At 56.0% G+C, this 23,108-nt stretch overlaps 3 protein-coding genes, 1 long non-coding RNA gene and 1 other non-coding gene across 8 annotated transcripts; 2 read left to right on the forward strand and 3 right to left on the reverse strand.

Moving 5' to 3' along the window:
* Positions 1-1,065: 1,065 nt before the first annotated feature.
* RIN1 (Ras and Rab interactor 1) lies at positions 1,066-6,148 on the reverse strand. Of its 4 annotated transcripts, none has more exons than XM_019036975.3 (10): positions 5,673-6,148; positions 4,975-5,155; positions 4,759-4,873; positions 4,607-4,679; positions 4,404-4,495; positions 3,511-4,248; positions 2,913-3,218; positions 2,521-2,652; positions 2,252-2,403; positions 1,066-1,746 (listed from the first exon to the last, which is right to left on the reverse strand). In XM_019036975.3, coding segments are annotated over exons 1-10 (2,268 nt in total). In that variant the 5' UTR covers positions 5,675-6,148; the 3' UTR covers positions 1,066-1,269. The 4 variants fall into 4 exon arrangements, with proteins under 4 accessions (XP_018892520.1, XP_004051626.1, XP_018892522.1 ...); XM_004051578.4 differs by lacking the exon at positions 5,673-6,148 and adding an exon at positions 5,314-5,435; XM_019036977.4 differs by lacking the exon at positions 5,673-6,148 and adding an exon at positions 5,288-5,414.
* LOC134756454 (uncharacterized) lies at positions 5,094-7,723 on the forward strand. The gene is made up of 3 exons (XR_010129129.1): positions 5,094-5,138; positions 5,328-5,462; positions 7,548-7,723. It is a non-coding gene; the product is annotated as an uncharacterized lncRNA (long non-coding RNA).
* Positions 6,336-14,210, reverse strand: BRMS1 (BRMS1 transcriptional repressor and anoikis regulator). Its single transcript, XM_004051579.4, has 10 exons — positions 14,028-14,210; positions 11,157-11,302; positions 10,530-10,620; positions 10,203-10,330; positions 9,964-10,043; positions 9,771-9,867; positions 9,118-9,210; positions 7,718-7,782; positions 7,242-7,281; positions 6,336-6,888 (listed from the first exon to the last, which is right to left on the reverse strand). The coding sequence occupies exons 2-10, from the start codon at positions 11,293-11,295 to the stop codon at positions 6,881-6,883; spliced, it is 741 nt and encodes a 246-aa protein (XP_004051627.1). The 5' UTR covers positions 11,296-11,302; positions 14,028-14,210; the 3' UTR covers positions 6,336-6,880.
* A 219-nt stretch (positions 14,211-14,429) lies between these two features.
* On the reverse strand, positions 14,430-16,766 carry B4GAT1 (beta-1,4-glucuronyltransferase 1). Its single transcript, XM_004051581.5, has 2 exons — positions 15,549-16,766; positions 14,430-15,299 (listed from the first exon to the last, which is right to left on the reverse strand). Exons 1-2 carry the CDS (start codon positions 16,602-16,604, stop codon positions 15,108-15,110), a joined length of 1,248 nt encoding a protein of 415 aa, XP_004051629.1. The 5' UTR covers positions 16,605-16,766; the 3' UTR covers positions 14,430-15,107.
* A 422-nt stretch (positions 16,767-17,188) lies between these two features.
* TRNAS-GCU (transfer RNA serine (anticodon GCU)) lies at positions 17,189-17,270 on the forward strand. Its single transcript has one exon. It is a non-coding gene; the product is annotated as a tRNA-Ser (tRNA).
* Positions 17,271-23,108: the final 5,838 nt, after the last annotated feature.

A 23,108-nucleotide genomic window follows, 5' to 3' on the forward strand; every position in this document is an offset into this window, starting at 1 on the left:
TGTCCCCAGGTTGCCTGACGCTGCTGGACTGCAAGGCCCGGGACCCCCTCTGCTGCTGCAGCCTTGGAGGCGCCCTCGCCCCTGGGTGGTCACCCTCTCGGCAGCTTCCCGGGCCGTGCACGCCCCCTCGTGGTTGGTGGTTGGCACTTTTCCTTGTTTGGATTTGCTGCCTGCTCTGGGCTTCCTTGGGGGCTGCCCCGGCCTTTGTGGGTGGCTTAGAATGGAGGGTGGAGTTGGAACCTGATGCCCTGGTTTGGGCGGGGGAACCCTTAAGGACTTGCTCTATGACATCCTGGGAGTCACTTTCCTGACCCTCAGTGGGCCCAACAAGTCATAGCCAAGTAAAGCTTTTGTGAGGGCCAAGAGTTTAGTGCAGAGAGCATGGTTTCTGAGCCCCCTCTCCATTCTGGAAGCTTATCTGCCAGCTGGTGGATCTCCCCAGAGACGCTGGAGGGCCTGGGAGGACTCCAAATCTTGGGGAGAGACTGTAACTTGGGTACTTTCTCCCCAGGGCCTGATTTCCAGGGGAATAACGTCCCTGAACTGGGCGTCAGCAGGTGGGAGCCCTGTCTGGCAGAAAGCGGACTCCGGGAGAGAGTTAGCAGCCCAGCTCTCTCCCTCCCTTTCTGCCATGAGCTCTGCTTGTAGCAAAATCACCCATTTTGATCACTGGGACACTTCTGGGAGCTGAGCAGGGCAGCAATAGTGTCCCCACTTTACAGATGAGAGTACTGAGGCTTGCAGGTGCAGGTCCTTCTGGTGTCCAGGACAGGGGTGGGCCCCAAGCCTTTGCTGCTGTTCTGTGGCCTCTCTAAATCCTCCTGACACCTAAGAGCCATTGGAACCTTTTAGGGTCTGGAAGTCCCAGCCTGGTGGGAGATACTTGGGTGGAGCCCTGCCTCAGCCATGCCCATGAGGGGAAGGGTAAAAGGAGCTGAGACCATCGCCCTCCCCACGTCAGAGGTTGGGCATCCGTCAGATTCGCCCCCACTTGGCACACTCCCCATTGCAGGCTGGCTCACCCTCAGCTGGGGGAGAAGAACAAGAGGCAAGGGGCCTTGGGCACACAGTCTGGGGGTCCCCGAAGCCCCCTCATCTTTATTCCAGTTCCTCAGATGTGGCAGTTCCCCCAGCTTCCCTGGAAACAAGTATCAGACAAAGGTGGTGGCAAACACAGGACAGGGCCCTGGGTGGGGCTGCTGGCGCTAAAAGGATTTCTCAGCAGGCTCAGGGTCTCCCGCCCCGAATGACCCTTCTGGCCACTTCAAGCTACTCCTCTGCTGCCTGGCTTCCCTCTGCCTCTGGTTCCCCTGGCTGAGCAGGGCCTTCCTGGGCTTGACCCTGGCCCCCTTCAGCAGTTGTCTCAGACTGTTCCCGAATGTCCCTGGGGCTGGCTTTGACCCCAGCATCCCCATCTCCCTGGCACCCTTGCTCCTCCCCTCTGCTTCTTGCCTCTGACTGCCCACTGCCCTCCACCTCTGTCGCAGCCCCCTGGGTCTCAGGCCACTCCGCCCGGCGGTAGACGAGGTAGCCAGTGGTGGGCAGCCTGTGGGCCAGGGCCCCAGGGGGCAGGCGGTGGTAGCCCTGCTCCTTGTACAGGAAGAGGCCAAAAGTGTTGGGCTGGGTCACTCGGAACTTGGTGGCACAGAGCTGGTTCAGGGTGGCAATCGAGGCCTCTGGGGGCACGGCCAGGGTCTTGGAGGTGCAGCCACTGCTGGGATCCTGATAGGCTACTTGGAGGAGGTGCTATGCAGGAGGAGAAGCAAAAACAAGTACTCAGCCCTGGCTGGCATGCATCTGGCTCCAAAGCTGAGCCATCAGCTTTCTGGGCTGCGCAGGGACAGGGTGGGGAGGTGGAGATCCAGTGGGAGAACCAAGCAGCAAAAGCTCTATGAGCTCCAGGGGTCGGCTTGTGGGCCATAGCCGCAGGTGCAAGGACAGCACAGTGGGGCGCTCACAAGCCTGAGATGAAGCTTTGATAGTGAGTACTTTGTGCCCCAAGCACTCTCCTGCATTAACTCATTTAATCTTCACCTCAACCCCAGGAGGTAGGTCCTATTACCCCATTTTACTGATGAGAAAACTGAGGCACGAAGTAGTTAAGTAACTCGCCCAAGTCCCCACAACCCAGTGGCAGAGCCAGGATTAGAACCCAGGATCTGGCTACAGAGTCTGGACTCTTCACCAAGGACAGGAAGGTGAAAGGCGGGGATGGCGTCTGGCTCTGAGGACACGGTGGAGGGCCTGTTACCTGGAAGCAGTGGGTGGCAGGCAGGCGGCGCTGCTCCCAGAGGCTGAGGGAGCGCCGTAGCTCCTGCACGGGGCTCAGTGGGAGGGTGTGGGCCTGACCCAGGCCACTCAGCAGGGCCAGGCTGGCAGAGAGGCTGGTCAGGTAGTAGCCACCTGCGACACAGGGTGGAAGAACACGGCTCAGGCTGGGTGTGGGGCACCCCATCCCCTCTCCCCTTCCCTGCTTATTCAGGGCCCACCCAGACAGGGAAGTGGATGGGGGTCCCTCACCCTCTCCAGTAAGCAGGCTGGGCTCCAGCAGCTCCGACATGTACTCGGCCTCCAGCAGCAGCTCAGGAAGGTCACAGTGGGCCAAGACGAGGCTCAGCAGAGGCAGGAACTCGTCGGCACCCGCACCCTCCCCTGTGGGGACATGGTGAGAGGAAGAAGCTTCAGGTGCAGTCCTTGCTTTAGGCAGTGACCCCTCCCCATGCCCTAGCAACCATTGAGGGGCTTCAGAAAGGATGCGCTCCTCTCTAGGCCTCAGTTTCGCCATCTGCAAGAGGGGAGGGTGGGCTCATTCTCTCCTGCAGGGCTGTTCTAGGGTCCTGGGGACCTGCTGCTGGGGGGCCCGCCTCTGACTCAAAGGGGCAGGGCAGGGTGAGGTGGTGGCAGGGACATACCTTCCTGGGTCCTCAGGACCATGTAGAGCAGCTTGCAGGCCTGCAGGAGCCGCTTGACCTGGGCGCTGGGTGAGTAGGTGCGGAGCAGCTGCAGCAGCTTCTGGCGCACCTGCTCCAACTCTACTGGGGAGGGCAGGCTCAGGTGGGACCCGAAGGCTCCGGGGCCCTGGGCCCGGGCCAGGCGGAGGCCCTCAGCTAGGCGGCCCAGGGAGCCATCTGCGGCAAGCCGGCGCCGCAGGCGGGCTGCCAGGATGGGCCGGAGAGGCTTGAGCACAGAGCGATGCAATGACTTCTCCAGGACATGTTCTGCCGGAGGAGGGACAGGGAGGGGTCAGGGGAAGACTGGGAGTATGGGGGGCAGAGGCAAGGGGAGAAGGGAGCAGGGGTAGAATCGGGGAGGAAAGGCAAGGAAAGCAGGAGGAGGTAGCCTGGGTGAGATGGAAGAGTTGGGGGAGAGAGGGGATGGAACTCTCTCGAACAGTGGTAAGACAAGATGGATTTGTAAAGCAGCAGAACAGAATCAGACAGTCTAGCGCTGTGGAGGGGAGCAGAGGGTCGGATGGGGCAGTGCTGGAGCTATGGAGAGACGGAGCCTCACCCAGCCTCTTAGGCGACAGCAGCTTCTCAGGGCCCAGCTCCGCACTCAGCATGGCCCGGGCCCGGCTCAGCGCCTGACGGATGCCCTGCAGTTCCTGGGGCTCGGGCCCAGCCCGCACCTGGGTCAGTAGGTCCTGCACCAGCTGGCCCGCGGCTGTGTGTCGGTCCTGCATCAGTGCTGCCGCGGCCCGGCCCACCTGCCGCTCCGGTGCCAGTAGGGAGCAGAAGGCGGCGCTCATGGACCGAAGCAGAGGTCGTCGGCGGCCCAGGTGGGGTGAGGTCGCTGGGCTCCCCCGGGACCCTGGCACCCCTTCCTCCTCGGAGCTGCTGGGGGAGCCGCAGTCCACCTCTTGGAGGGAGGGCATAGGCGGAAGGCTAGGGCCACTGCCTGCTGGCACACGGTACCCCACTGAGCTCTCCCTCCGTAGCAGCTGGCAAGGGGGCAGCCGCTCTGTCTGGCTGGGGACTGCCCCTGGCAGCACGGGGACGGGGGGAGGTGGCACGGCAGGTGGAGACAGGGGGCTGGAGGTCTCTGTGGACACGCGCACTTTGAAGCTTCTCTTGAATTTCTCCCGCTTGGTGGGCCCTAGGTCCCCCGGGAACAGGGGGTTGAAGAAGCACAGGGCAGCTCCGGTGCCCTGGTCCAGCTCTTGAGGGGACCGGGCCTTCAGCTGGGGCAACACTGGGCCTCCAGCCGGGCCCCGCTGAGCCTTGATGTTGAGGGAGGAGCTCCAGAACTCTAGGGAACAAGAAACCGACTGGGGCCTCCGGGATTGGTTAGGGGAAGTTTCCCAACCAAGGCAAGGCAGGGGCTTCGGGCGGTGTGCTGTGAGCCTTGCCTTCCCCTCAGCCTCAGCTTGTTCATCTGTGCAATGGGTGGCAGGAAGCCCTTACCAATGCCCAGATGGGAGATGGCCTCCAGCTCTTTGTGAGTGGCTGCGCGGTGGATGGCTCTGGGGAGCTGCAGCGGGAGGAGAAGGATGTCCCTGAGGCCAGAGAGGGGAGCAGAAGGGAGTGAGGGCCGAAGAGGGCGGGGAGGATGGGCTGTCCCAAGGAGCAGGGCCCGTGGACACCAGGCACCCTGCGGGCAGACTCACCGGGTGTGGCAGTAGGCACAGATGAGCTGGACTAGGTCTGGGAACATGAGCTCCGAGCCCTCCAAGGAGACGCCTGAGAGAGGAGGGAAGTGAGGTGCTTCTCTGGGGAACCTCCCTGCTTCCAGCCCCTTCCCGCCAGGCCAGCCCCTCACCGCCAGGGCTCTCCAGGATGTAGTGGCTGGAGACGAAGGAGGGGCCACTGGCTTCAGGCAACCGCATGCACAGGGCCTGGCACTGGCGGGTGTTAGATTTCCGCACGAGGAACGTCTGCAAGTGGATAGGGCTCAGGCAGCTCAGGACCTTGGCGTCCCATCCCTCTCCCTCCCACCCCTGGCTGGCCAATCCCTGGAGTTTGGGGCAAGACTCACCCCCGGGGGCTCAGTCCTCAGCATGTGCAGTGCGGCCGCTGCGTTGGCTTGCAGCTGCAGCCACACGGGCCGGGTGAGCAGCAGGCGCTCCCGCAGGCTCAAAACGCGCCCCGGCCGCTGCGGCCCGCCTGCCTGCCCGCCGCTGGCATTGGGCACGTCATACAGTGGGTCCTGGGCTGGCCTGGGGGCGGGCACCCAGATCTGAGCAGGGAGCCAGGGGCTGGGACCCTTGCTCTCCTCTTCCCCGCTCCCGGGTTTCCCACCTTCTCTATCCCCAGATAGGCCCTCCTCTCGCAGCCCCTCCCTGCCCCACCTGGCTGCCCTGCCAACTTCACTAACTTTTCTCTCGCCAGGTGCCCAGTAGTGAAGCTGGACGGGCTGGGGGCTCCAGGAGAGCCCGCGCCTGACTCTCCAGGGCTTTCCATGGCTGGGAGCTCCTTCGCTTCAGGAAGAGAATCCAGTCCCAAGGCAAGGCACGCACATCCCCAGTGAGTAACACTTCCTGAGGGCGGTCCGCCTGTCACACCCGCCAGTTAACTCTTGTGTGTCCACCCTGCCTGGCCAGTGCCCGCCTCCTCTGTTCTGGACCCCCTGCTTTGGGGGTCAGGGGTCCCCTCCATGCTAGCCCTGCTCTGAGGGCCCCAGCTGGGGGATGCCACCTCCACACACGGCCTCCTGCAGCCTCACCAGCTACTCACATTGCACGCGTGGGCGGGAAGTGGTTAAGCGGCCTCAGTCCCCACAGGCCCCAGCCATGCTCTGGGGGCACCTTTGGCTCTGTGGTCAGTTGCTCATCTGCCCCTGGCCTCAGGTCAGCCTTGTGGGAGAGCACCCTCTACTGTCCATAGATGACTCATTCCTGAACCTGGGTTTTAGGATTTTAGGTTGCCATGGAGAAAATATGCCATGTCTCCATGGAAACCAACCTATTTGCTTAACTGAGGTTCTGGGGGTGGTTCTGACACTCAGCGCTAACCAGGGGGAGTCTGGCTGTGAGGTCGTCAGCACATGGCGGTGCTGCCGGCTGCCTCCCACGCACGCAGGTTCTGCCAGCCTGCCTTGCCAATCTGCCAGGCAACTGGGACAGGTGCAGACATGACCTAGGCTCCAAGCACACGCATCCACCCTCCCAGCCGAGGCACTATCCCGGTGCCATATGTTGACTCTGCCCAGCGCCAGGCAGCCCAGCGCCCACCTCCCCCTCCCCAGCCTGGCCCCTCGCACAATGCTCCAGCCTCTGCTGGGTAGTGTGAGGAGTGGCAATCTGCAGGCACCCTAGAAGTCGGCCTGGTTCAGGTGATCCCCATGGAAGCCCTGATTCTCTTGCAAGGTAAATCACACACACACAGGGCACGCCAGAGTCCCAGGAAAGGTTTTAATTCCAGTCCTTGGAATCTGAGAGGCAGACACCAAGAACTGCCCTGAACACCTGGGGGGCCTGGCATCTTGCCTCCAGATCCAGCCAGGGTGGACAGACCCCCAGATAATCACGTCTGACTCAGAGTTCCCGCACAGTGGAAACTGGCTCCCTGGCCCTGAGGCCGGAGAGCCTGCATCCAAGATCAGCAAGAGGATGTGGCTTCGACTTCGGCTGTCTTCTCTGTCAGGGGAGCCCCAAGAGATGGATCTTCAGGAGTGGGAGGTGGCAGGCGGCTCAGGGATGGAGACAGCAGCCTTGCCTGGTCAGGTCAGCTCCACGGCCACAGCTGTGCAGGCCTCGAGGAGGGCAGAGGGGGAGTCCAGGCCAGTGCCAGCTGGAGTGGGAGGGCCCAGCAGCACCACAGGAGCCTGGCTGGGCAGACCCTGAGTGGCCTGTGGGTCCGTCCGCCTGTCTGCAGGAGGAAGATGAGAATCCTGGGTGCAGTGCCAGCTGCTCTGAGGGTCCCCCTGGCTGTGAAGAGCAGGGTCAAGGTCCTGTGCATATGTAGGAAGAAGAAAACTGTCACCAGTTAGGAAGCTGAAAGGAAGGAGGCAGCCACTTACTGAGTGGCTTTGGGCTGGCCCAGGACAGGCCTCCTAGGCAGCTCCACAGCCCTCCCTGACCCCTCCTGAGTGGGAGCTCCATCAACCCAGAGCTTCCCCAGCCCCATCCTGGTTCCTGCTCCTCAAACTCCCACAAGCCCCTCAAATCTAGACCATCCTAACTTTCTTGGGCCACTGATTCTGACACAGTCACAGCCTTTCTCTGGGCTCCTTCCTGGAAGCTGAGCTGAGGAAACGTGATGGCAAGGGGGCAGGGAAGGCCGTGCAACAGCCATGGTTCTTACCATCCGATTTTCTCTTCTGAGGGGACACAGCTGCCCTAGCCTGGGTGGGTGAGAAGAAAAGCTCCCCTGAGAGCCCACCCCCAGCTTGGCAATCCCTGCCCCACCCCCCACCTCTGTGGCTTGTGGGCTGTTGCCTCAGTGCTGTGCCCCCAGGACCGGAAGCACAGGCCCCACCCAGGCAGAGCTCCCATGCTCCTGACTGCTGGCCAGCTCAGCGGCTCTCCTGCCTCCCTGCCACCCTCCCACCCCATCAAAACCTGCCCCGGAATGGGAAGGGGCTGACAGACTAGAAATCCCTTTTCCCAGGGCCGCCTTGAGCAAGAGGACTTGTGAGCCAACTGCGATCCAGGGACCCTGGGCTGAAGATGGGGGAGACTTGGTGAGCAGAGAACTCCTAGGCCTGCAGATGGCAGAGCTGCTGCCAGGGTGGGGGGCCCTGAGGTGGGGCAGGTCACGTGGGCAGCAGCGGCCCCCACCTTTTTGATGGCCGTCCAGTCCTCCAGGATGTCGATCTCTTGAAGCATGTACACGATGTATGGGCCTGTGGTGGGGGTCAAGGAAGCCTAGTGGAGGTGGCAGGTGACAAGGGCAGGGCCACCCACCTGACATTCAGGAGTGGGGGTACAGCGGACAGCATGGAGTGGGAGCCGAGGACCTGGGTCCGAGGTCAGGTTCCACCTCCTACCTCTTAACCCCCTGGTTCCGGGGGTCCTCCTGGAACCAAGTCTATGGAGGACACCAAGTGTTGTTCCCTGTCCCTTGCTCACCCTCACCTCGTCTTAGGTCAGCTGGCTGAGGCCCATCCCATCTCACTCTGCAGCACTGGCCCTGACCTGGCCCCTTCCCTGATCCAAAGACAGACGCAGGGCTTATCTCTTCAGAGACAACTCTCCCTCCCCTAGTGCTCCCTACTTGATGTCTCCATGCCTTCACCTTCCATTCGCTCAAGTCATGGCCTTCCAGATTCCTCCCTCCCTGCCTGGGCCTGCTCTCCAGCACCAGGTAGCCATAATGACTAAGACTGGCTGCTGCAGGAATACCCTCAGGGGTGCAGGAGGACTCAGCTCTGCCAGGACAGATGAAAGCACAGCAGGCCCTGGACTAAGCTTAAGCTAGCCCTGCCTAGGGAGGGGTGGAGGCAGCCGGTGCCCTCTGGGATGTGGGTACCCCATGGTAGGGCACAGAAGCGCACAGGAGAGTGAAGCCATAGGCACTAGGGTAAGACCAGAAGAGGCCTCACAGAGGAGGTAACATTTGAGATGAGCCCTGGACAGTCGGGACAGGCAGGACTTCCAAGAGGAGGGTGGGATATGAGCAAAGGCTCCCCAGGGAAAGCTGGGGACCCGCTCGGACAACCCCGGGAGATGGAAAGGCCTCAAAGGCCAAACCTCACTCATGCTCGAGTGCAGTGGCACCATCACGGCTCATTGCAGCCTTGATCTCTCAGGCTCAAGCAATCCTCTTACCTCAGCCTTCAGAGTAGCTGGGACTATAGGTGCACACCACCACGCCTGGCTAATTTTTGTTATTTTTTCTAGAGATGGGTTTCACCATGTTGCCCAAGCTGGTCTCGAAATGAACTCCTGGGCCCAAGCAATCTACCCGCCTTGGCCTCCCAAAGTGCTGGGACTGTAGATGTGAGCCACGGAGCCCAGCCCGTTTCTGTTTTCCTAGGGTTCACATAGCCCAGAGAGACCCATGACCCCGTAAGAAACTGCTGACAGCTGGATTTGCCTGGACATATTCCCATGACACCAAGCAACCACGAGTGCATCTAGTGTGACTGTCCTCCATGTCCCCTCCAACCCCCTCCCCCGGGTCCAGAGGTGACCCTAACATCCTGCCCACTTTTAGGCCACCTTGGGTGAAAGGATACCAGAAACCAGAGGTGCCTTCTTCCTCTTGCTGGGCGGCAGGGAGTCCCAAGACCTGGAGCTGCCTCTGGCATGCAGTTTGTCGTCCCACCATTCTGCCCCGAGACCCAGAGTTAGAATTGGGGTGCTGGCCCACAGGATACTCCCTTTTCTGTAGCCTCTGCCTCCACCATGGGCCGGCCTGGCCTCATCTCCCCTGCCCCATCACCACCCTGGGCTTGGGGTAGAAGCCCCTTAGGGCTGTTCAGGTCCTGCCTGCACAGCTGCACAACCCTGGGAAGAGGCCACTGCACTTCTGTGAGCCTCATCTGTTTAGTGGAGAGTGAGATGACGACAATTCCTGCCACCCCAGGACTCCACATGAACACAGGTACTATGAACATGGAGGGGACTAGAGCTATTGCATGTGACTGCATGTCACACTGATACCTGTTTTGGAAAGAGCAGGGGCAGAAGAGGCAGGGAGACCCACTCTGCCTGAGCTCCCATTATGTGCCAGGCCCTTTCCAGGCCTGGTCTCCTTCAGCCCTCACACTGACCCCAAGAGGCAGGTCCTCTGGCTGTCCCCTTGACTTCAGGACATCTGAAGCCCAAAGAGGGGTGGGCATGGACTGAGCCGGGCCCAGTTCCGGGGTGCCCAGGCTCTCGCGCTTACCAGAGCTGAGGTCCAGGCTCTGGCGGTCCTCCTCCAGCCTCTGGATCCGCTCCTGCAGCTCCCCCTGCAGCGTGTCATAGAGCAGCAGCTTCTCACTCTGGAAGAGGGGGTAATAGCTCAGCAGGACGGATGGGGTGAGGCCACTTCAGGCTTTGTGCTCTGCCTCGCCCCCAGTGTGCCCAATCAGGCCCACCTCCAGGTGCTGTTTGGCTCCCTGCAGCTCACATTCATACTTATTCCTGATCACATCCAGACAGAAGCCCTTGTAGATCCCTGCAGAGAAAGGGAGGAGGGTCCCTGCTTGGCTGGGGAGCCCAGTGCCCACATAGGAGGGCTGAGAGCAAAGGGCAAGGCCGGGCAGGAACGAGAGAGGAAGGGGACAGGGTGCCATGGGTTCTGGGAGGCGAAGAGGGTGCAGAACCACCCACAGACCTGCCACCTGAATGCGAATCTTGAGGCTCCGCTGCAGCCCCCCAAGGGGCTCCGTGTATTCAGGGGCTCTCTCAGCCCCCACTTCCTCCAGCCGCAACCGCAGCTGACTCAGTCGTTCCCTGAACAACCTGCATGGTAAAAAGGCAGCCGTGCACCCATTTGCTCACCCATCGCTCTTGGGCAAACACACACCCAGCACCCATTCCACAGCAAGCCCGGTGTTAGGCGCGCACTTCCTGGGCACCAATCACGCCTGCCCAGTACCAGGCCCACCACCTCCTCATCCCAGATCCTCGCAGACCCAGCCCAAGGTGTCCCCACGCTCACTTCTCCTTTAGCTCCGAGAACTGCTTCTCTAGGTCCAGCATCTCACTGACACACTCGCTGCGGCGTCGCTCATAGTCCTCATCATCCATCTCTGGGACAAGAGGCCAGTAAGGGCTAGCTCTGGGGAGGAGTGGTGGGTACCCGCATGTGTGCATGTGCGTCCTGCATGTGTGTGTGTGTGCATGCATGCCTGTGTGTAGGGCCTGTGTGTGTGCGCGCGTGCATGCTTGTGTGAAGGGGCTGTGTGTGTGCGTGCATGCTTGTGTGAAGGGGCTGTGTGTGTGCGTGTGTGCTTGTGTGTAGGGGCTGTGTGTGCATATGCGTGCGTGCTTGTGTGAAGGGGCTGTGTGTGTGCATGCGTGCTTGTGTGTAGGGGCTGTGTGTGCGTGCTTGTGTGTAGGGGCTGTGTGTGTGTGCGTGCTTGTGTGAAGGGGCTGTGTGTGCGTGTGTTCTTGTGTGAAGGGGCTATGTGCGTGTGTGCGCTTGTGTGCAGGGGCTGTGTATGTGCTTGTGTGTAGGTGCTGTATGTGCATGTGCGTGCATGCTTGTGTGTAGGGGCTGTGTGTGTGCATGTGTGTGTGTAGGGGCTGTGTGTGTGTGTGTGTGTCTGTGTGTGTAGGGGCTCACCGGAGCTCTCCTCTTCTGACTCTGTCTGGCTGCCGCTCCGCTCCTCCTCACTCTCTTCCTCCTCCCCATTCATCTCAGCAGCAGAATCACCCTCTGCTTCCATCTCTTCTGTGTCTTTGCTTGGAGGCTGGACAGGCATCTGGACTCTGGGAGAAGGAATGGAGCTATCACTTATGGCTGCTCACAGCTCAGAGGGGGAAAGAGGCAGCAGGGAGCTGAACACAACTCGATCCCAGATGGGGAAAGCCAGGGAAGTAACTGGCCTGGCCACACCTTGAGCACAAACTGGGTGACAAGGGTGCAAATGGCCATCTGCACCTCTCACAGAAGGCTGGGAGCTGTGGAACTGCTCCCGCTCTTGGATGTCACTGGTGATCCTAATCCTAGGAATACTGGCCAAAGCTGTGATCCACAGAAAGGAAAGGCCCAGGGGGCACTCTCCACTGCCTTTGCAACTGGACCTAAATTTCTTATTATTTTTTGAGACAGAGTCTCGCTCTGTTGACAGGCTGGAGTGCAGTGGCACGATCTCAGCTCACTGCAACCTCCTCCTCCTGGGTTCAAGCGATTCTCCTGCCTCAGCCTCCTGAGTAGTGAGATTACAGGCACCCGCACCACACCCGAACTGGACCTAAATTTCTAACTGGGGCTTTCAAGGTCTTTCCCAGACTGGACTTGACCTACCGGTCCAGCTCCTTCATCCCACCATATAATGGCTAGTGCTTGCACTTCCACTATCCGCCCTCTGCCTCAGCTGTTCCTTCTGCCTATAATGCCCTCGGCTTCTCTTCCAGATAATGTTACAATCTCCTTGTCTTTCATTGTGCTCTGGGTCAAATCCCATCTCCTTCTGCTTCCTCTTGGACCACAGGTCATCAGTGCTCCCCTCTCTTTTCTGTGTCTTCAGCTTCTAACTCTTAGCAACCTCCTTCCCATGAAACTTTGGATGTGCTTGGGTATTTCCTAGCATTAACAAAACACAGAAACACAAAACCTCACCCATTCCACCTAACTGCTCGGTTTGCCACTTCACAGTTACACTTTTCAAGGTCTCATGAACACTGGCTGTTCCTACTTTCACCTCCCACTTGTTCGATGTCCTCAATCTCAGCTGAAACTGATCCCGTAGCATTAACCAATGACTTCCTTGTGGCTAATGCCAATATTTTTCAGTGCTTATTTTAATTGTCTGCTCGGCAACATTGAACACTGGTAAGCATTCCTTCTTTTACTGACTCATCTAACATGTATTGAACATCTAACATACGCTAGGTACCGTCAGACGCTATGGTATGCAGGCGCCCAAGTGTGACTGTCTTTGACCTCACGGAGTTTACAAGTTCCTGGGAGACAGGGGCAAAGGAGCACACTATAACCAAGATAGGAGGAGAGTTAAGACCAGGGGCATAAGGGAGGGGTATATAACCAGGACCTGGAGCCCGATGCAGCAGGGAGGCTTCCAGACAAAGATGGACCAGCTGGGTGAGCTGCACTTATTGAGGGAACATTCCAGGTAGAGTCAGTAGCAAACACCCAGAAATAAGAGAAGGAAAGCAGCTGGGGGAACATGGGTCTAAGTCTCAGTGAGAAATCTGAGCTGCAGGGATTTGGTCGTCAGCATACAGCAAGTTCTTCATGCCACAGGAGAAGGTGCAACCAGCAAGGCACAATGTGTGCGATCAGAAGACGCCCAGGGTCACCAAAGGGGCAGATGAGGAGACCCCTACAAAGGAGGAGGCAAAACCCGAAGTCGTGGAGAAAGAGAGTTTTAGAAGAAAGCCAAGTACTGCCAAGTAGTAATTGCACTGATAGTGCCAAGTACTGCCAAGAGATCACCTAAGAAGAAGAAAACAGTCCTCTCAGCAGATAATCTCTCAACCCCCTGCAGGCTTCTATTTTATTGTGTTCTTCCAACTTCTCTGGACACTGCTTTGTAGTCCTTTAGAACAGTGCAGACACCACTCCCTCCAGGAAGCTTTGTTTATATCTATTTGCCTGTTCTCATATTTGTCCCCGCAATCAGTCTATGAGTCTCACTAGGGCAGGGGCTGCACATGTAACTTATTTACCCAGCACAGTGCTGGTTCACTTGATGACTGGAGGATTTGCAAATACAAATTTAACAAAAATAATTTTTGTGAGACAGACATTAGTTTTTACTTTTCGGTAGTCCCAGGTCCCTGTAATGGTAGCAAACTTTCCTTGACACCAGTTCAAGTTGTGTATAGTAAGCCTGGCCTAGGTGAATGTTTAGTCATATTCCTCAACAATTTCACTAATGACCTGCACCTGACTTGAAAGGCTCGGTTCTCTAAACCAGCTTCATCTTTCCCGTTATCAAGCCTCAGTTCCCAACATTTGCAATGCCTCTTCACTGTTAGGATATTCACTTTGTAGGACGCAGCTTAAATCTATCTCTTCCAGAAGCCTTTCTTTCCTCCCCCTGGTTCTGATTATGAGTGAGTTAAGTCACAACCTTCCCACCTTACCCCGGGTGCAAAAAGCGGATAACCATTCCTGCTCTGAGTGTTGAGGAGCTCACAGGTGGTAAGGGATGGAAAAGCACACTGTAAAGCGCTGTACACAGGCAATTTTATCTTTTCAGAATGGCAGCTCCTCCGGGGCAGGCCCCTAGGGAAGGCAGACCCTCCCCACTCTCGCAGAGGTCAATCCAGCTTCTCGCAGCGCCCAGGGGGCCTCCCGCTCCCTTCTAGATGCGCCGGAGCGGGCCGGAATATCACTGGCTCGCCCGCAGCCCAGCACGCGTCAGGCCGATTAAATCTCTGCTTCGGCCTCGGAGGAGGAGGCTGTGCCGGCCCTGCTCGACTAACCGGAGAGGCCGAACCAAAAGCCATGCATGACGATACGCACCGCGGGGACTGGAGCCTCTGGCCTCACGACGGAGATTCCCTGAGAGCTGCCCGTGGTTGCCGGTGCCGGCTGCTGCCGCCGGACTCCCGTAGGCGCTGCGCGGCTCCCTTTTCTTCGGGAGGCAGAGCCTATCGGTGTTTCCGTGTGCGTCATCAGGAGGCGACCGTCGGGGATGCTCACAGTTGGACAGTTTGGTCCCGAGGCATGCTGGGATACCGCGGGCCGGTCTCCATAGTAACTGGCCGACATTCGCGCAGGCCTTCGGCCTGCAGGGAAGGCCCTGATGTTTCAGTGCTTTGCAGACGGTGCCCTTCGTCCGCGGCCATCTCCCCACGGCGTGCAAGGGGAGAAGCCGGCCCCGATCCCCCCACCCCCAGCTCAGGAGAGTAACGGAGCCAGCTGTGGGTGTGAACACGCATTTATTTACACATTGTCATCGGTAGGCACATACCCAGCCCAGCCTGTTGAAGGGACAGATCTCAGGCTGTCACCCATGGAACCTGCAGACCCTTCCCTCCTCCAGAACCCTTGAAGGCGAAGGCCTGAGAGAACCAGGAATTTTAGGCTTCTGTTCAAGAGCTAAGAACTAAATTTTATGCCTTCATCTGATTTCTTTCCAAAAAGTCCATTTCATTAAGTATTCAGACTTCTTAGCTCCATCCCATTCATACTTTTTGCTTTCCTACTACCCACCCAAGATTGTTAATAATAACAATAATTATAACAACAATAATAATACTGCGATAATATTAATACTTCACATTTGTACGAAGCTTACAGAATGTTTTCACATATAGCATCTCATCTGAGCCTCCCAACAGTTCCATGAGGTAGGTATTCTCACCTCCCTTTTTACACACAGGGTAACCGAGGCTCAGAGAGGTAACGGGATTTACTCAAGGCCACACAGCTAGTTAGTGGTAAAGCTAGGAATCGATCCCAGCACCCCATATCCAAGTCCAGTGTTTCAACACCACAGCTACCTCTGTAAAGTGGAGCGACATTTCTTACCCCAGTCAGGCCTAAATGGTGGCCTGAGGAGCCAAGAGGCTGACTTCTCAGATTAGGGGAGGGAAGGGCTCAGCAGCGTCGGGGAGAGTTGGGGTACTTGGCCTTCAACTCCTGTTTGAACTGGCGATATAGGATCTTATTGTGCTGATTTTCAGCCTCCTTTTGGGGATGGAACTTCAACGCTTCTTTGAAGCCCTTATGAACCAAGAAACCTTCGTTCAGGACCTCAAAATCAAACCCCGCCACATGCAGCTCGCAGGCCTGCAGTAGGAAAGACAGGTTAGCAAAGTTTGATGACATTGACAGGGCTGAGACTGACTTCCCTAAAGCCACAGTCCAGCGTCTTCACCCCTCTGGAAGTATCCTGGATCTTCCACACCATCCACCCACCTCCTGAACTATGATCCCTCCTGCTTCATTGCCTCCTTTCCATCCAGGGCCACTCCTCATAACTCCCTGATCCCACCACTCCTCCTGCCCCATTACCCCTGCCCTCTCCCTTATGAGCACCTGGCTGATTCGGTTGAAGCCGTACTGCCGAAAGCGCTCGTCGAAGGTGGGCACCTTGCCTCCTGCCACGTAGAATGGCTCCCAGGGGTCCTGCCAAGGTACCACGTAGGCGGGCCGCAGCAAGCTCTCTTCCGGCAGGTTGACCCAGCGGGAATAGTTGGTGGGTGCCTGGCAGGGGGTGCACAACCCATAATAGAAGGGCCGCACCTCGCCAACCTGGTAGAGCTGCACCAGCTCGTTTTTGTTCATGGGCATGCGGCGGGCTCGTCGGATCTCGAAGGCAGGCACCACCAGCGCGGTGCCTCCCCACTGGTTGCTCTGATCCAGCATTTCCCGCAGGCCTCTCCACAGCCCCTCGCTGGGCACCATGTCCACATCGATCACCAGGGCATAGTTGGCCCCCTCACGAGCCAGATTCCTCAGCAGGTTATTGGGGTAGGAGACATTGGTGCCCAGCGCATAATTAATCCCGGGCTGGGCCACCCTGGCTAGCTTGTCAAAGACCTCCTGGCAGGACCGCAGCAGGGCAAACTCCCCCGGCTCCCGGGGGTCGGGCACGGCTGCCTCGTAACGCGAGGGGCACACGAGGTGCATGGCAACCCTGGCGCGCATGTCGGGGCAGTGGCTGCTCAGCGCGTAGGCCAGCACCGTGGCCAGCTGCGCCTCCTCCTTGGTGGCCGCGAACACCGACACGGACAGCGGGCCCTCCCAGCGCTCCAGCAGACCCGACAGGTGCAGCAGGTTGTCCACGCTGGCGTGAGTGGCCAGGATCACATCGTTGGGATCCATGGTGGTCTTCAGCAGGCCCCTGTAGACGCGGTAATCGCCGCTAGCGTCCAGGACGCCTCCAGAGGCCAGCGCGGTGCGGAGCTGCGCCTTGACCTGGTCCACGGACCGTGGGGACGGGGGAAAGAACTCAAAATATTGGTCTTGCTCCTCCTGCCCGTGCAGTCCGGACAGCAGCGACAGGTAGAGCAGCTGCAGCATCGCCACCAGCATGAGCGCGGCCAGCAGCAGCTGGTAGAAGGCGCACCGGATGGCGTAGGACATCTGCATGGCTCTCGGGGCTCGGGGCGCGCAGCAACGACCACCCGGCCACAGACTACGCCAGCGGCCGCAAGCCCGGATTTACCGCAGCCTGCCGAGCGCAGCCGAGGCGAGCCGAGGCCAGCCGAGCCCCGAGCGCCGCCCCGCCCGCCGCCGCCGCCGCCGCCCGCCGCCGCCGCCCGCCGCCCGCCGCCCGCCGCCCGCCACCGCCCCCAGCCCCCGGCGCGGCGGCTCGCCCCCTACGAGGGAGGAGGAGCCACGGCCCCGCCGCTCGGCCGCGCGCCGTGCAGACGCCCCGCCCGCCCGGGCCCCGCCGGCTTCCCGGGACGCACTCCTCTCTCTCCCCGCCGGCGCGCGCACCCTGGACCGAGCGCGCGCTCGGCCGGACTCGGAGGGAAACCGCGGCAGAGCTCGGCTGCAGCGTGGTAAAGGATGGCGCGGGCTCAGCAGAAAGGAAATCAAAACGCTCCCTTCCTTCCGCGGCTTCTTCTTTCCCTGTGTCCGAAGAGGTCTGCGTTGCGACATACGTGGCAGTGCTTGGAAGGTGCGGAGTAGATGAGAGATAAGTGAATGTGGATAAAGCCATCACGTAGGACGAGGTGGCCGAGTGGTTAAGGCGATGGACTGCTAATCCATTGTGCTTTGCACGCGTGGGTTCGAATCCCATCCTCGTCGGCCCTGTTTTATAGAGGTTGGGGGGGAAGCATCTAAATTTTCATCATCCTGCCTATTTGGAGCAGCAAGCTGGAGAAAACTCAGCTGGAAGTGCGAGGGGTGAGGCATCTTAATTTTCACATCCTGCCTGTGGAGCAGCAAGCTGAAGAAAACTGAACTGGGGGTGACAGTGGAATTCGATCCCAAGTCTCTCTGGTCTTTATCCACCACGCATCTCCTGCCTGCTCCTACTTCAGGTGTCTGTAGCTCTGGGCAGAGGCCAAAGGTGTTTTCTTTCCTTCTAGAAAGAGGGCCCAGGGGTTGGTGGCACGGAAAAGACTAGAACCGGGATTCTGGCCAGTGTGAAGTTGGGGGCCAACGTATGATCTGCAGGAATCAGGGAAGCCCCCATTGGAGGCATCGCCCTCCCCGTCCGAAGTAGTGGTACTTGTCCTACTCTCCAGCACTTTTCCCAGGGCGGAGACCTTGTGTCCACACGCCCTGCTCCCCAACACACACAATCTCTTTTTTTTTTTTTTTTTTTTTTGAGGCGGATTCTCGCTCTGTCGCCCAGGCTGGAGCGCAGTGGCGCGATCTCGGCTCACTGCAACCTCTGCCTTCCAGGTTCAAGCGATTCTCCTGCCTCAGCCCCGAGTAGCTGGGACTACTAGCGCGTGCAGCACGCCCGGCTAATTTTTTGTATTTTTAGCAGAGACGGAGTTTCACCGTGTTAGCGAGGATGGTCTCGGATCTCCTGACCTCCTGATCCGCCCACCTCGGCCTCCCAAAGTGCTGGGATTACAGGTGTGAGCCACCGCGCCCGGCCGCCCACAAACTCTTAAGCAGAAGGCTTTGAACATTCCAATATCAGGCCACTATACTCTTAATAAGTATTTGTGGATTAATTCATCTGTGGACTCTTTAGAACAGGAGAGGCCGTGGGAAGGGCAGACACTGCCACTGCTAAATCAATTACCGTATGTTACTCAACTTTTTAGGCTGAGCTAGGGAGGCCTCTATAGGGCAGAGTGCTCTGAATCTTGGGATGTCAGGACAGACTGGGCAGGGCTTCAAATAAGGATAAAGTGTTTGTCCCGCTATTCCACAGGCAGTAGGGTGCCAAGGTTGTTGAGTTGAAGAGTGATCAGAAAACCTTTATTTTGCAGCCCAGTGCAAAAACACACACTGAGTACCTGCTCTCTGCCAGGAACTGTGTTAGGCATGAGGGATGGGCCTTGGAGGAGACACAGGTATTGTCCTTGAGGGTTTCCACTGGTGATCTTGGCTGTAAAGAGGAGAAAAGCAAGTGCAGATCCTTTCAGCACAGGCCTTATAGACTGGAGGCTCAGAAGTCAGACATGCTGCCATGTGGATTTTCTTTGACCTCCTCAGTGTTTTATTTTTTATTTATTATTATTATTATTTGAGACAGAATTTTGTTCTTCTTGCTCAGGCTGCAGTGCAATGACGCGATCTTGGCTCACTGCAACCTCCGCTTCCTAGGTTCAAGTGATTCTCCTGCCTCAGCCTCCTGAGTAGCTGGGATTACAGGAGTGCACCACCATGCCTGGCTAATTTTTTGTATTATTTTTTAGTAGAGATGGGGTTTCATCATGTTAGCCAGGCTGGTCTCGAACTCCTAACTTCAGGTGATCCACTCGCCTTGGCCTCCCAAAGTGTTGGGATTACAGGTGTGAGCCACTGCGCCCAGCCCTATTATTATTATTATTATTATTATTATTATTTTGAGACAGAGTTTCGCTCTTGTTGCCCAGGCTGGAGTGCAATGGCTCGATCTCGGCTCACTGCAACCTCTGCCTCCTGGGTTCAAGTGATTCTCCTGCCTCAGCCTCCGGAGTAGCTGGGATTACAGGCATATACCACCATGCCCAGCTAATTTTGTATTTTTAGTAGACTAGGGTTTCTCCATGTTGGTCAGGCTGGTCTCGAACTCCCGACCTCAGGTGATCTGCCCACCTCGGCCTCCCAAAGTGCTGGGATTACAGGAGTGAGCTACCAAGCTCAGCCAGTGTTTGTATTTTCAGTGGACAAGTTTTTTACTTCCTGGGTTAATTTTTCCTAGGTATTTTATTCTTTTGTATCGTATTGTAAATGGAGTTGTTTTCTTAATTTCCTTTTCACGTTGTTCATTGTTAGTGTATAGAAATATAACTGAATTTTTGTTGTTGTTGTTTTTTTGAGATGGAGTTTCGCCCTTTCACCCAGGCTCGAGTGAAGTGGCGCGATCTCAGCTCACTGCAACGTCTGCCCCCCAGGTTCAAGCAATTCTCCAGCTTCAACCTCCCGAGTAGCTGGGACTACAGGTGCATGCCACCACACCCGGCTAATTTTTGTATTTTTAGTAGAGATGGGGTTTTGCCATGTTGGCTAGGCTGGTTTCAAACTCCTGACCTCAGGTGATCCACCTGCCTCAGCGTCACAAAGTGGTAGGATTACAGGCATGAGCCACTGTGCCCAACCTGAATTTTGTGTGTTAATTTTTTATTTATTTTTTTTTTTGAGGCAGAGTCTCACTCTGTCTCCCAGGCTGGAGTGCAGTGGCGTGATCTCACCTCATTGCAACCTCCGCCTCTTAGGTTCAAGTGATTCTTCTGCCTCAGCCTCTCAAGTAGCTGGGACTACAGGCGTGCGCCACCACACCCAGTTAATTTTTATATTTTTAGTAGAGACAGGGTTTCACCATGTTGGCCAAGCTGGTCTTGAACTCTTGACCTCAAGTGATCCACCCACCTCAGCCTCCCAAAGTGCTTGGATTACGGGCACGAGCCACTGAGCCAGGCTATTGTGTGTTAATCTTGAATTCTGCAACTTTGCTGACTTTATTAGCTCTAAAAGTTTGTGTATGTGTGTACGTGTCTGTGTGTGTGTGTGTCTCTGTGTGTATGCATGCATTCCTTAGGATTTTCTATATATGTATATATTATGTCATCTGTGACTATGAATAGTTTTACCTCTTTTTCAATTTGGTTAACTTTTGTTTCTTTTTCTTGCCATTTTTTTTCCCACCCCAATGCGGAAGCTCATTTCTTGCCAAATTGCTCTAGCTAGAACTTCTAGTACAATGTTGAGTAGATGAAACGGTGAAACCACGTATCCTTCTCTTGTTCCTGATCTTTGGGGGAAGGCTTTAGGTCTTTCACCATTAAGTATGATGTTATTTGTGGATTTTTCATAAATGCCCTTTATCAGGTGAAGGAAGTTTCCACCTATTCCTTGTTTATTCAGCATTTTTATCTTGAACGCATGTTGGATTTTGACACATGCTTTTTATCTTGAACGAGTGTTGGACTTTGTCACATGCTTTTTATCTTGAAAGCGTGTTGGATTTTGTCACTTGCTTTTTGTTCATAAATTGAGGTGATCACTTGGTGTTTCCTCTTCATTCTATTAATGTGGTGTATTACATTGATTGATTTTCTTTTTCTTTTTTTTGAGACGTTCTTGCTCTGTTTCCCAGGCTGGAGTGCAGTGGAGCGATCTTGGCTCATGGCAACCTCTGCGTCCTGGGTTCAAGTTATTCTTGTGCCTCAGCCTCCGGAGTAGCTGGGATTACAGGCATGCGCCATCATGCCTGGCTAATTTTTGTATTTTTAGTAGAGATGCCGTTTCACCATGTTCGCCAGGCTGGTCTCGAAATCCTGACCTCAAGTGATCTGCCCGCCTCGGTCTCCCAAATTGCTGATATTACAGGCATGAGCCACCACACCCAGCCTTTCTTTTTTTTTTTTTTGAGATGGAGTCTCGCTCTGTCACCCAGGTTGGAGTGAGTGGCGCGATCTTGGCTCACGGCAACCTCTGCCTCCCAGGTTCAAGTGATTCTCCTGCCTCAGCTTCCTGACTAGCTGGGATTACAGGTGTGCACCACCACAACCAGCTAATATTTTTTTGTATTTTTAGTAGAGACGGATTTCACCATGTTGTCTAGGCTGGTCTCAAACTCCTGACCTCAAGTGATCCACCTGCTTCAGCCTCCCAAAGTGCTGGGATTACAGGGTGAGCCACCGTGCCCGGCCACACTGATTGATTTTCGTATGTTAAACAATCTTGCATTTCTGGAATAATTCCTACTTGGTCATGGTGTATAATTCTGTTAATATGTTGCTGGGTTAGGTTTGCTAGTATTTTGTGGAGGATTTTTGCATCTATATTCATATGAGATACGGTCTGTAGTTTTCTTAGGATGGTCTGTATATTAGTTTGGCCTCAGGTCACATAGAATGAGTTGTAAAGTGTTTTCTATTTTTTGGAAGAGTTTGAGAAGGATTGTTGTAAATTTCTTTTTACTTTGCACACTACACTGTTATAGGATTGTTGTTAATTCTTTTTGTTTTGTTTTGTTTTGTTTGTGACAGAGTCTCGCTCTGTCACCCAGGCTGGAGTGCAGTGGCATGATCTCGGCTCACTGCAACCTCTGCCTCCTGGGTTCCAGCGATTCTCCTGTCTCAGCCTCCAGAGTAGCTGGGATTACAGGTGTGTGCCACCATGCCCGGCTAGTTTTTGTATTTTTACTAGAGACGAGGTTTCACCATGTTGGCCAGGCTGGTCTCAAACTCCTGACCTCAGGTGATCTGCCCTCATCGGCCTCCCAAAGTGCTGGGATTACAGGCATGAGCCACCGCGCCCAGCCGGATTGATGTTAATTCTTTAAGTGATTGGTAGAATTCACTTGTGAAGCCATCTGGTCCTGGGATTTTCTTTGTTGGGAGGTTTTTGATTACAGATTAAATCTGGTTACTTGTTATAGGTCTGTTCAGATTTCCTGTTTCTTCTTGCATCAGTTTTGGTAGTTTGTGTGTTTTCAGGAATTTGTCCATTTCATCTGATTTGTTAGCATACAGTTATTCATAGTATTCTCTTATAGTCCTTTTTACTTCTGGGTAAAGGCATACCTCACTTTTTTTTTTTTTAGATGGAGTCTCGCTCTGTTGCCCAGGCTGGAGTACAGTGGTGCAATCTAGGCTCACTGCAAGCTCCACCTCCCGGGTTCACGCCGTTCTCTTGCCTCAGCCTCCCATGTAGCTGGGACTACAGGCGCCTGCCACACGCCCGGCTAATTTTTTTGTATTTTTAGTAGAAACGGGGTTTCATCGTGTTAGCCAGGATGGTTGCAATCTCCTAACCTTGTGATCCACCCCCCTCCGCCTCCCAAAGTGCTGGGATTACAGGCGTGAGCCACCACGCCCGGCCAGGCATACCTCACTTTATTGCACTTTGGTTTATTGCAGGTCACAGATAATTGCATTTTTTTTTTTTTTACAGATTGAAGGTGGCGGGTTCCTGTAGTCCCAGCTACTCAGGAGGCTGAGGCAGGAGAATGGCATGAACCCGGAAGGCAGAGCTTGCAGTGAGCCAAGATCGTGCCACTGCACTCCAGCCTGGGTGACAGAGCAAAACTCCGTCTCAAAAAAAAAAAAAAAAAAAAATCAGTAAGTGTTGTGTGTGTGCTGACTGCTCCACCGACTGACTGTTCTCCCCTTCCTCATACCTCCCTATTTCCTGAAACACAAAAATATTGAAATTAGGCTGATAATTCTATGTTGGCCTCTAAGTGTTCAAGTGAAAGGAAGAGTTGCACTTCTCTCACTTTAAATCAAAAGCTAGAAATGATTACACATAGTGAGGAAGGCGTGGTGAACACTGTGATAGGCTGAAAGCTAGGCCTCTTGTGCCAAATGGTCAGCCAAGTTGTGAATGCAAAGGAAAAGTTCTTGAAGGAATTAAAAGTGCTACCCCGGTGAACACACAAAAGATAAGAAAGTGAGGCCGAGCGTCGTGACTCACGCTTGTAATCCCAGCACTTCAAGAGGCCAAGGCAGGCGGATGCCCTTGAGCCCAGGA

The sequence above is a fragment of the Gorilla gorilla genome, chromosome 9 (assembly GCF_029281585.2).
Source record: "Gorilla gorilla gorilla isolate KB3781 chromosome 9, NHGRI_mGorGor1-v2.1_pri, whole genome shotgun sequence".
NCBI lineage: Eukaryota > Metazoa > Chordata > Mammalia > Primates > Hominidae > Gorilla > Gorilla gorilla.

Coding starts and splice junctions, on each gene's coding strand:
- RIN1 (XM_004051578.4), bottom strand. CDS start 5,399: ATGGAAAGCCCTGGAGAGTCAGGCGCGGGCTCTCCTGGAGCCCCCAGC. Junction 5,156..5,313: donor GGGCACCTGGCGAGAGAAAA/GTTAGTGAAGTT, acceptor GCCCGCCCCCAG/GCCAGCCCAGGACCCACTGT. Junction 4,680..4,758: donor CATCCTGGAGAGCCCTGGCG/GTGAGGGGCTGG, acceptor CTCCTCTCTCAG/GCGTCTCCTTGGAGGGCTCG.
- BRMS1 (XM_004051579.4), bottom strand. CDS start 11,295: ATGCCTGTCCAGCCTCCAAGCAAAGACACAGAAGAGATGGAAGCAGAG. Junction 10,621..11,156: donor GTCAGAAGAGGAGAGCTCCG/GTGAGCCCCTAC, acceptor CTCTTGTCCCAG/AGATGGATGATGAGGACTAT. Junction 9,868..9,963: donor GAGCCAAACAGCACCTGGAG/GTGGGCCTGATT, acceptor CCCCTCTTCCAG/AGTGAGAAGCTGCTGCTCTA.
- B4GAT1 (XM_004051581.5), bottom strand. CDS start 16,604: ATGCAGATGTCCTACGCCATCCGGTGCGCCTTCTACCAGCTGCTGCTG. Junction 15,300..15,548: donor GCTTCAACCGAATCAGCCAG/GTGCTCATAAGG, acceptor TTCCTACTGCAG/GCCTGCGAGCTGCATGTGGC.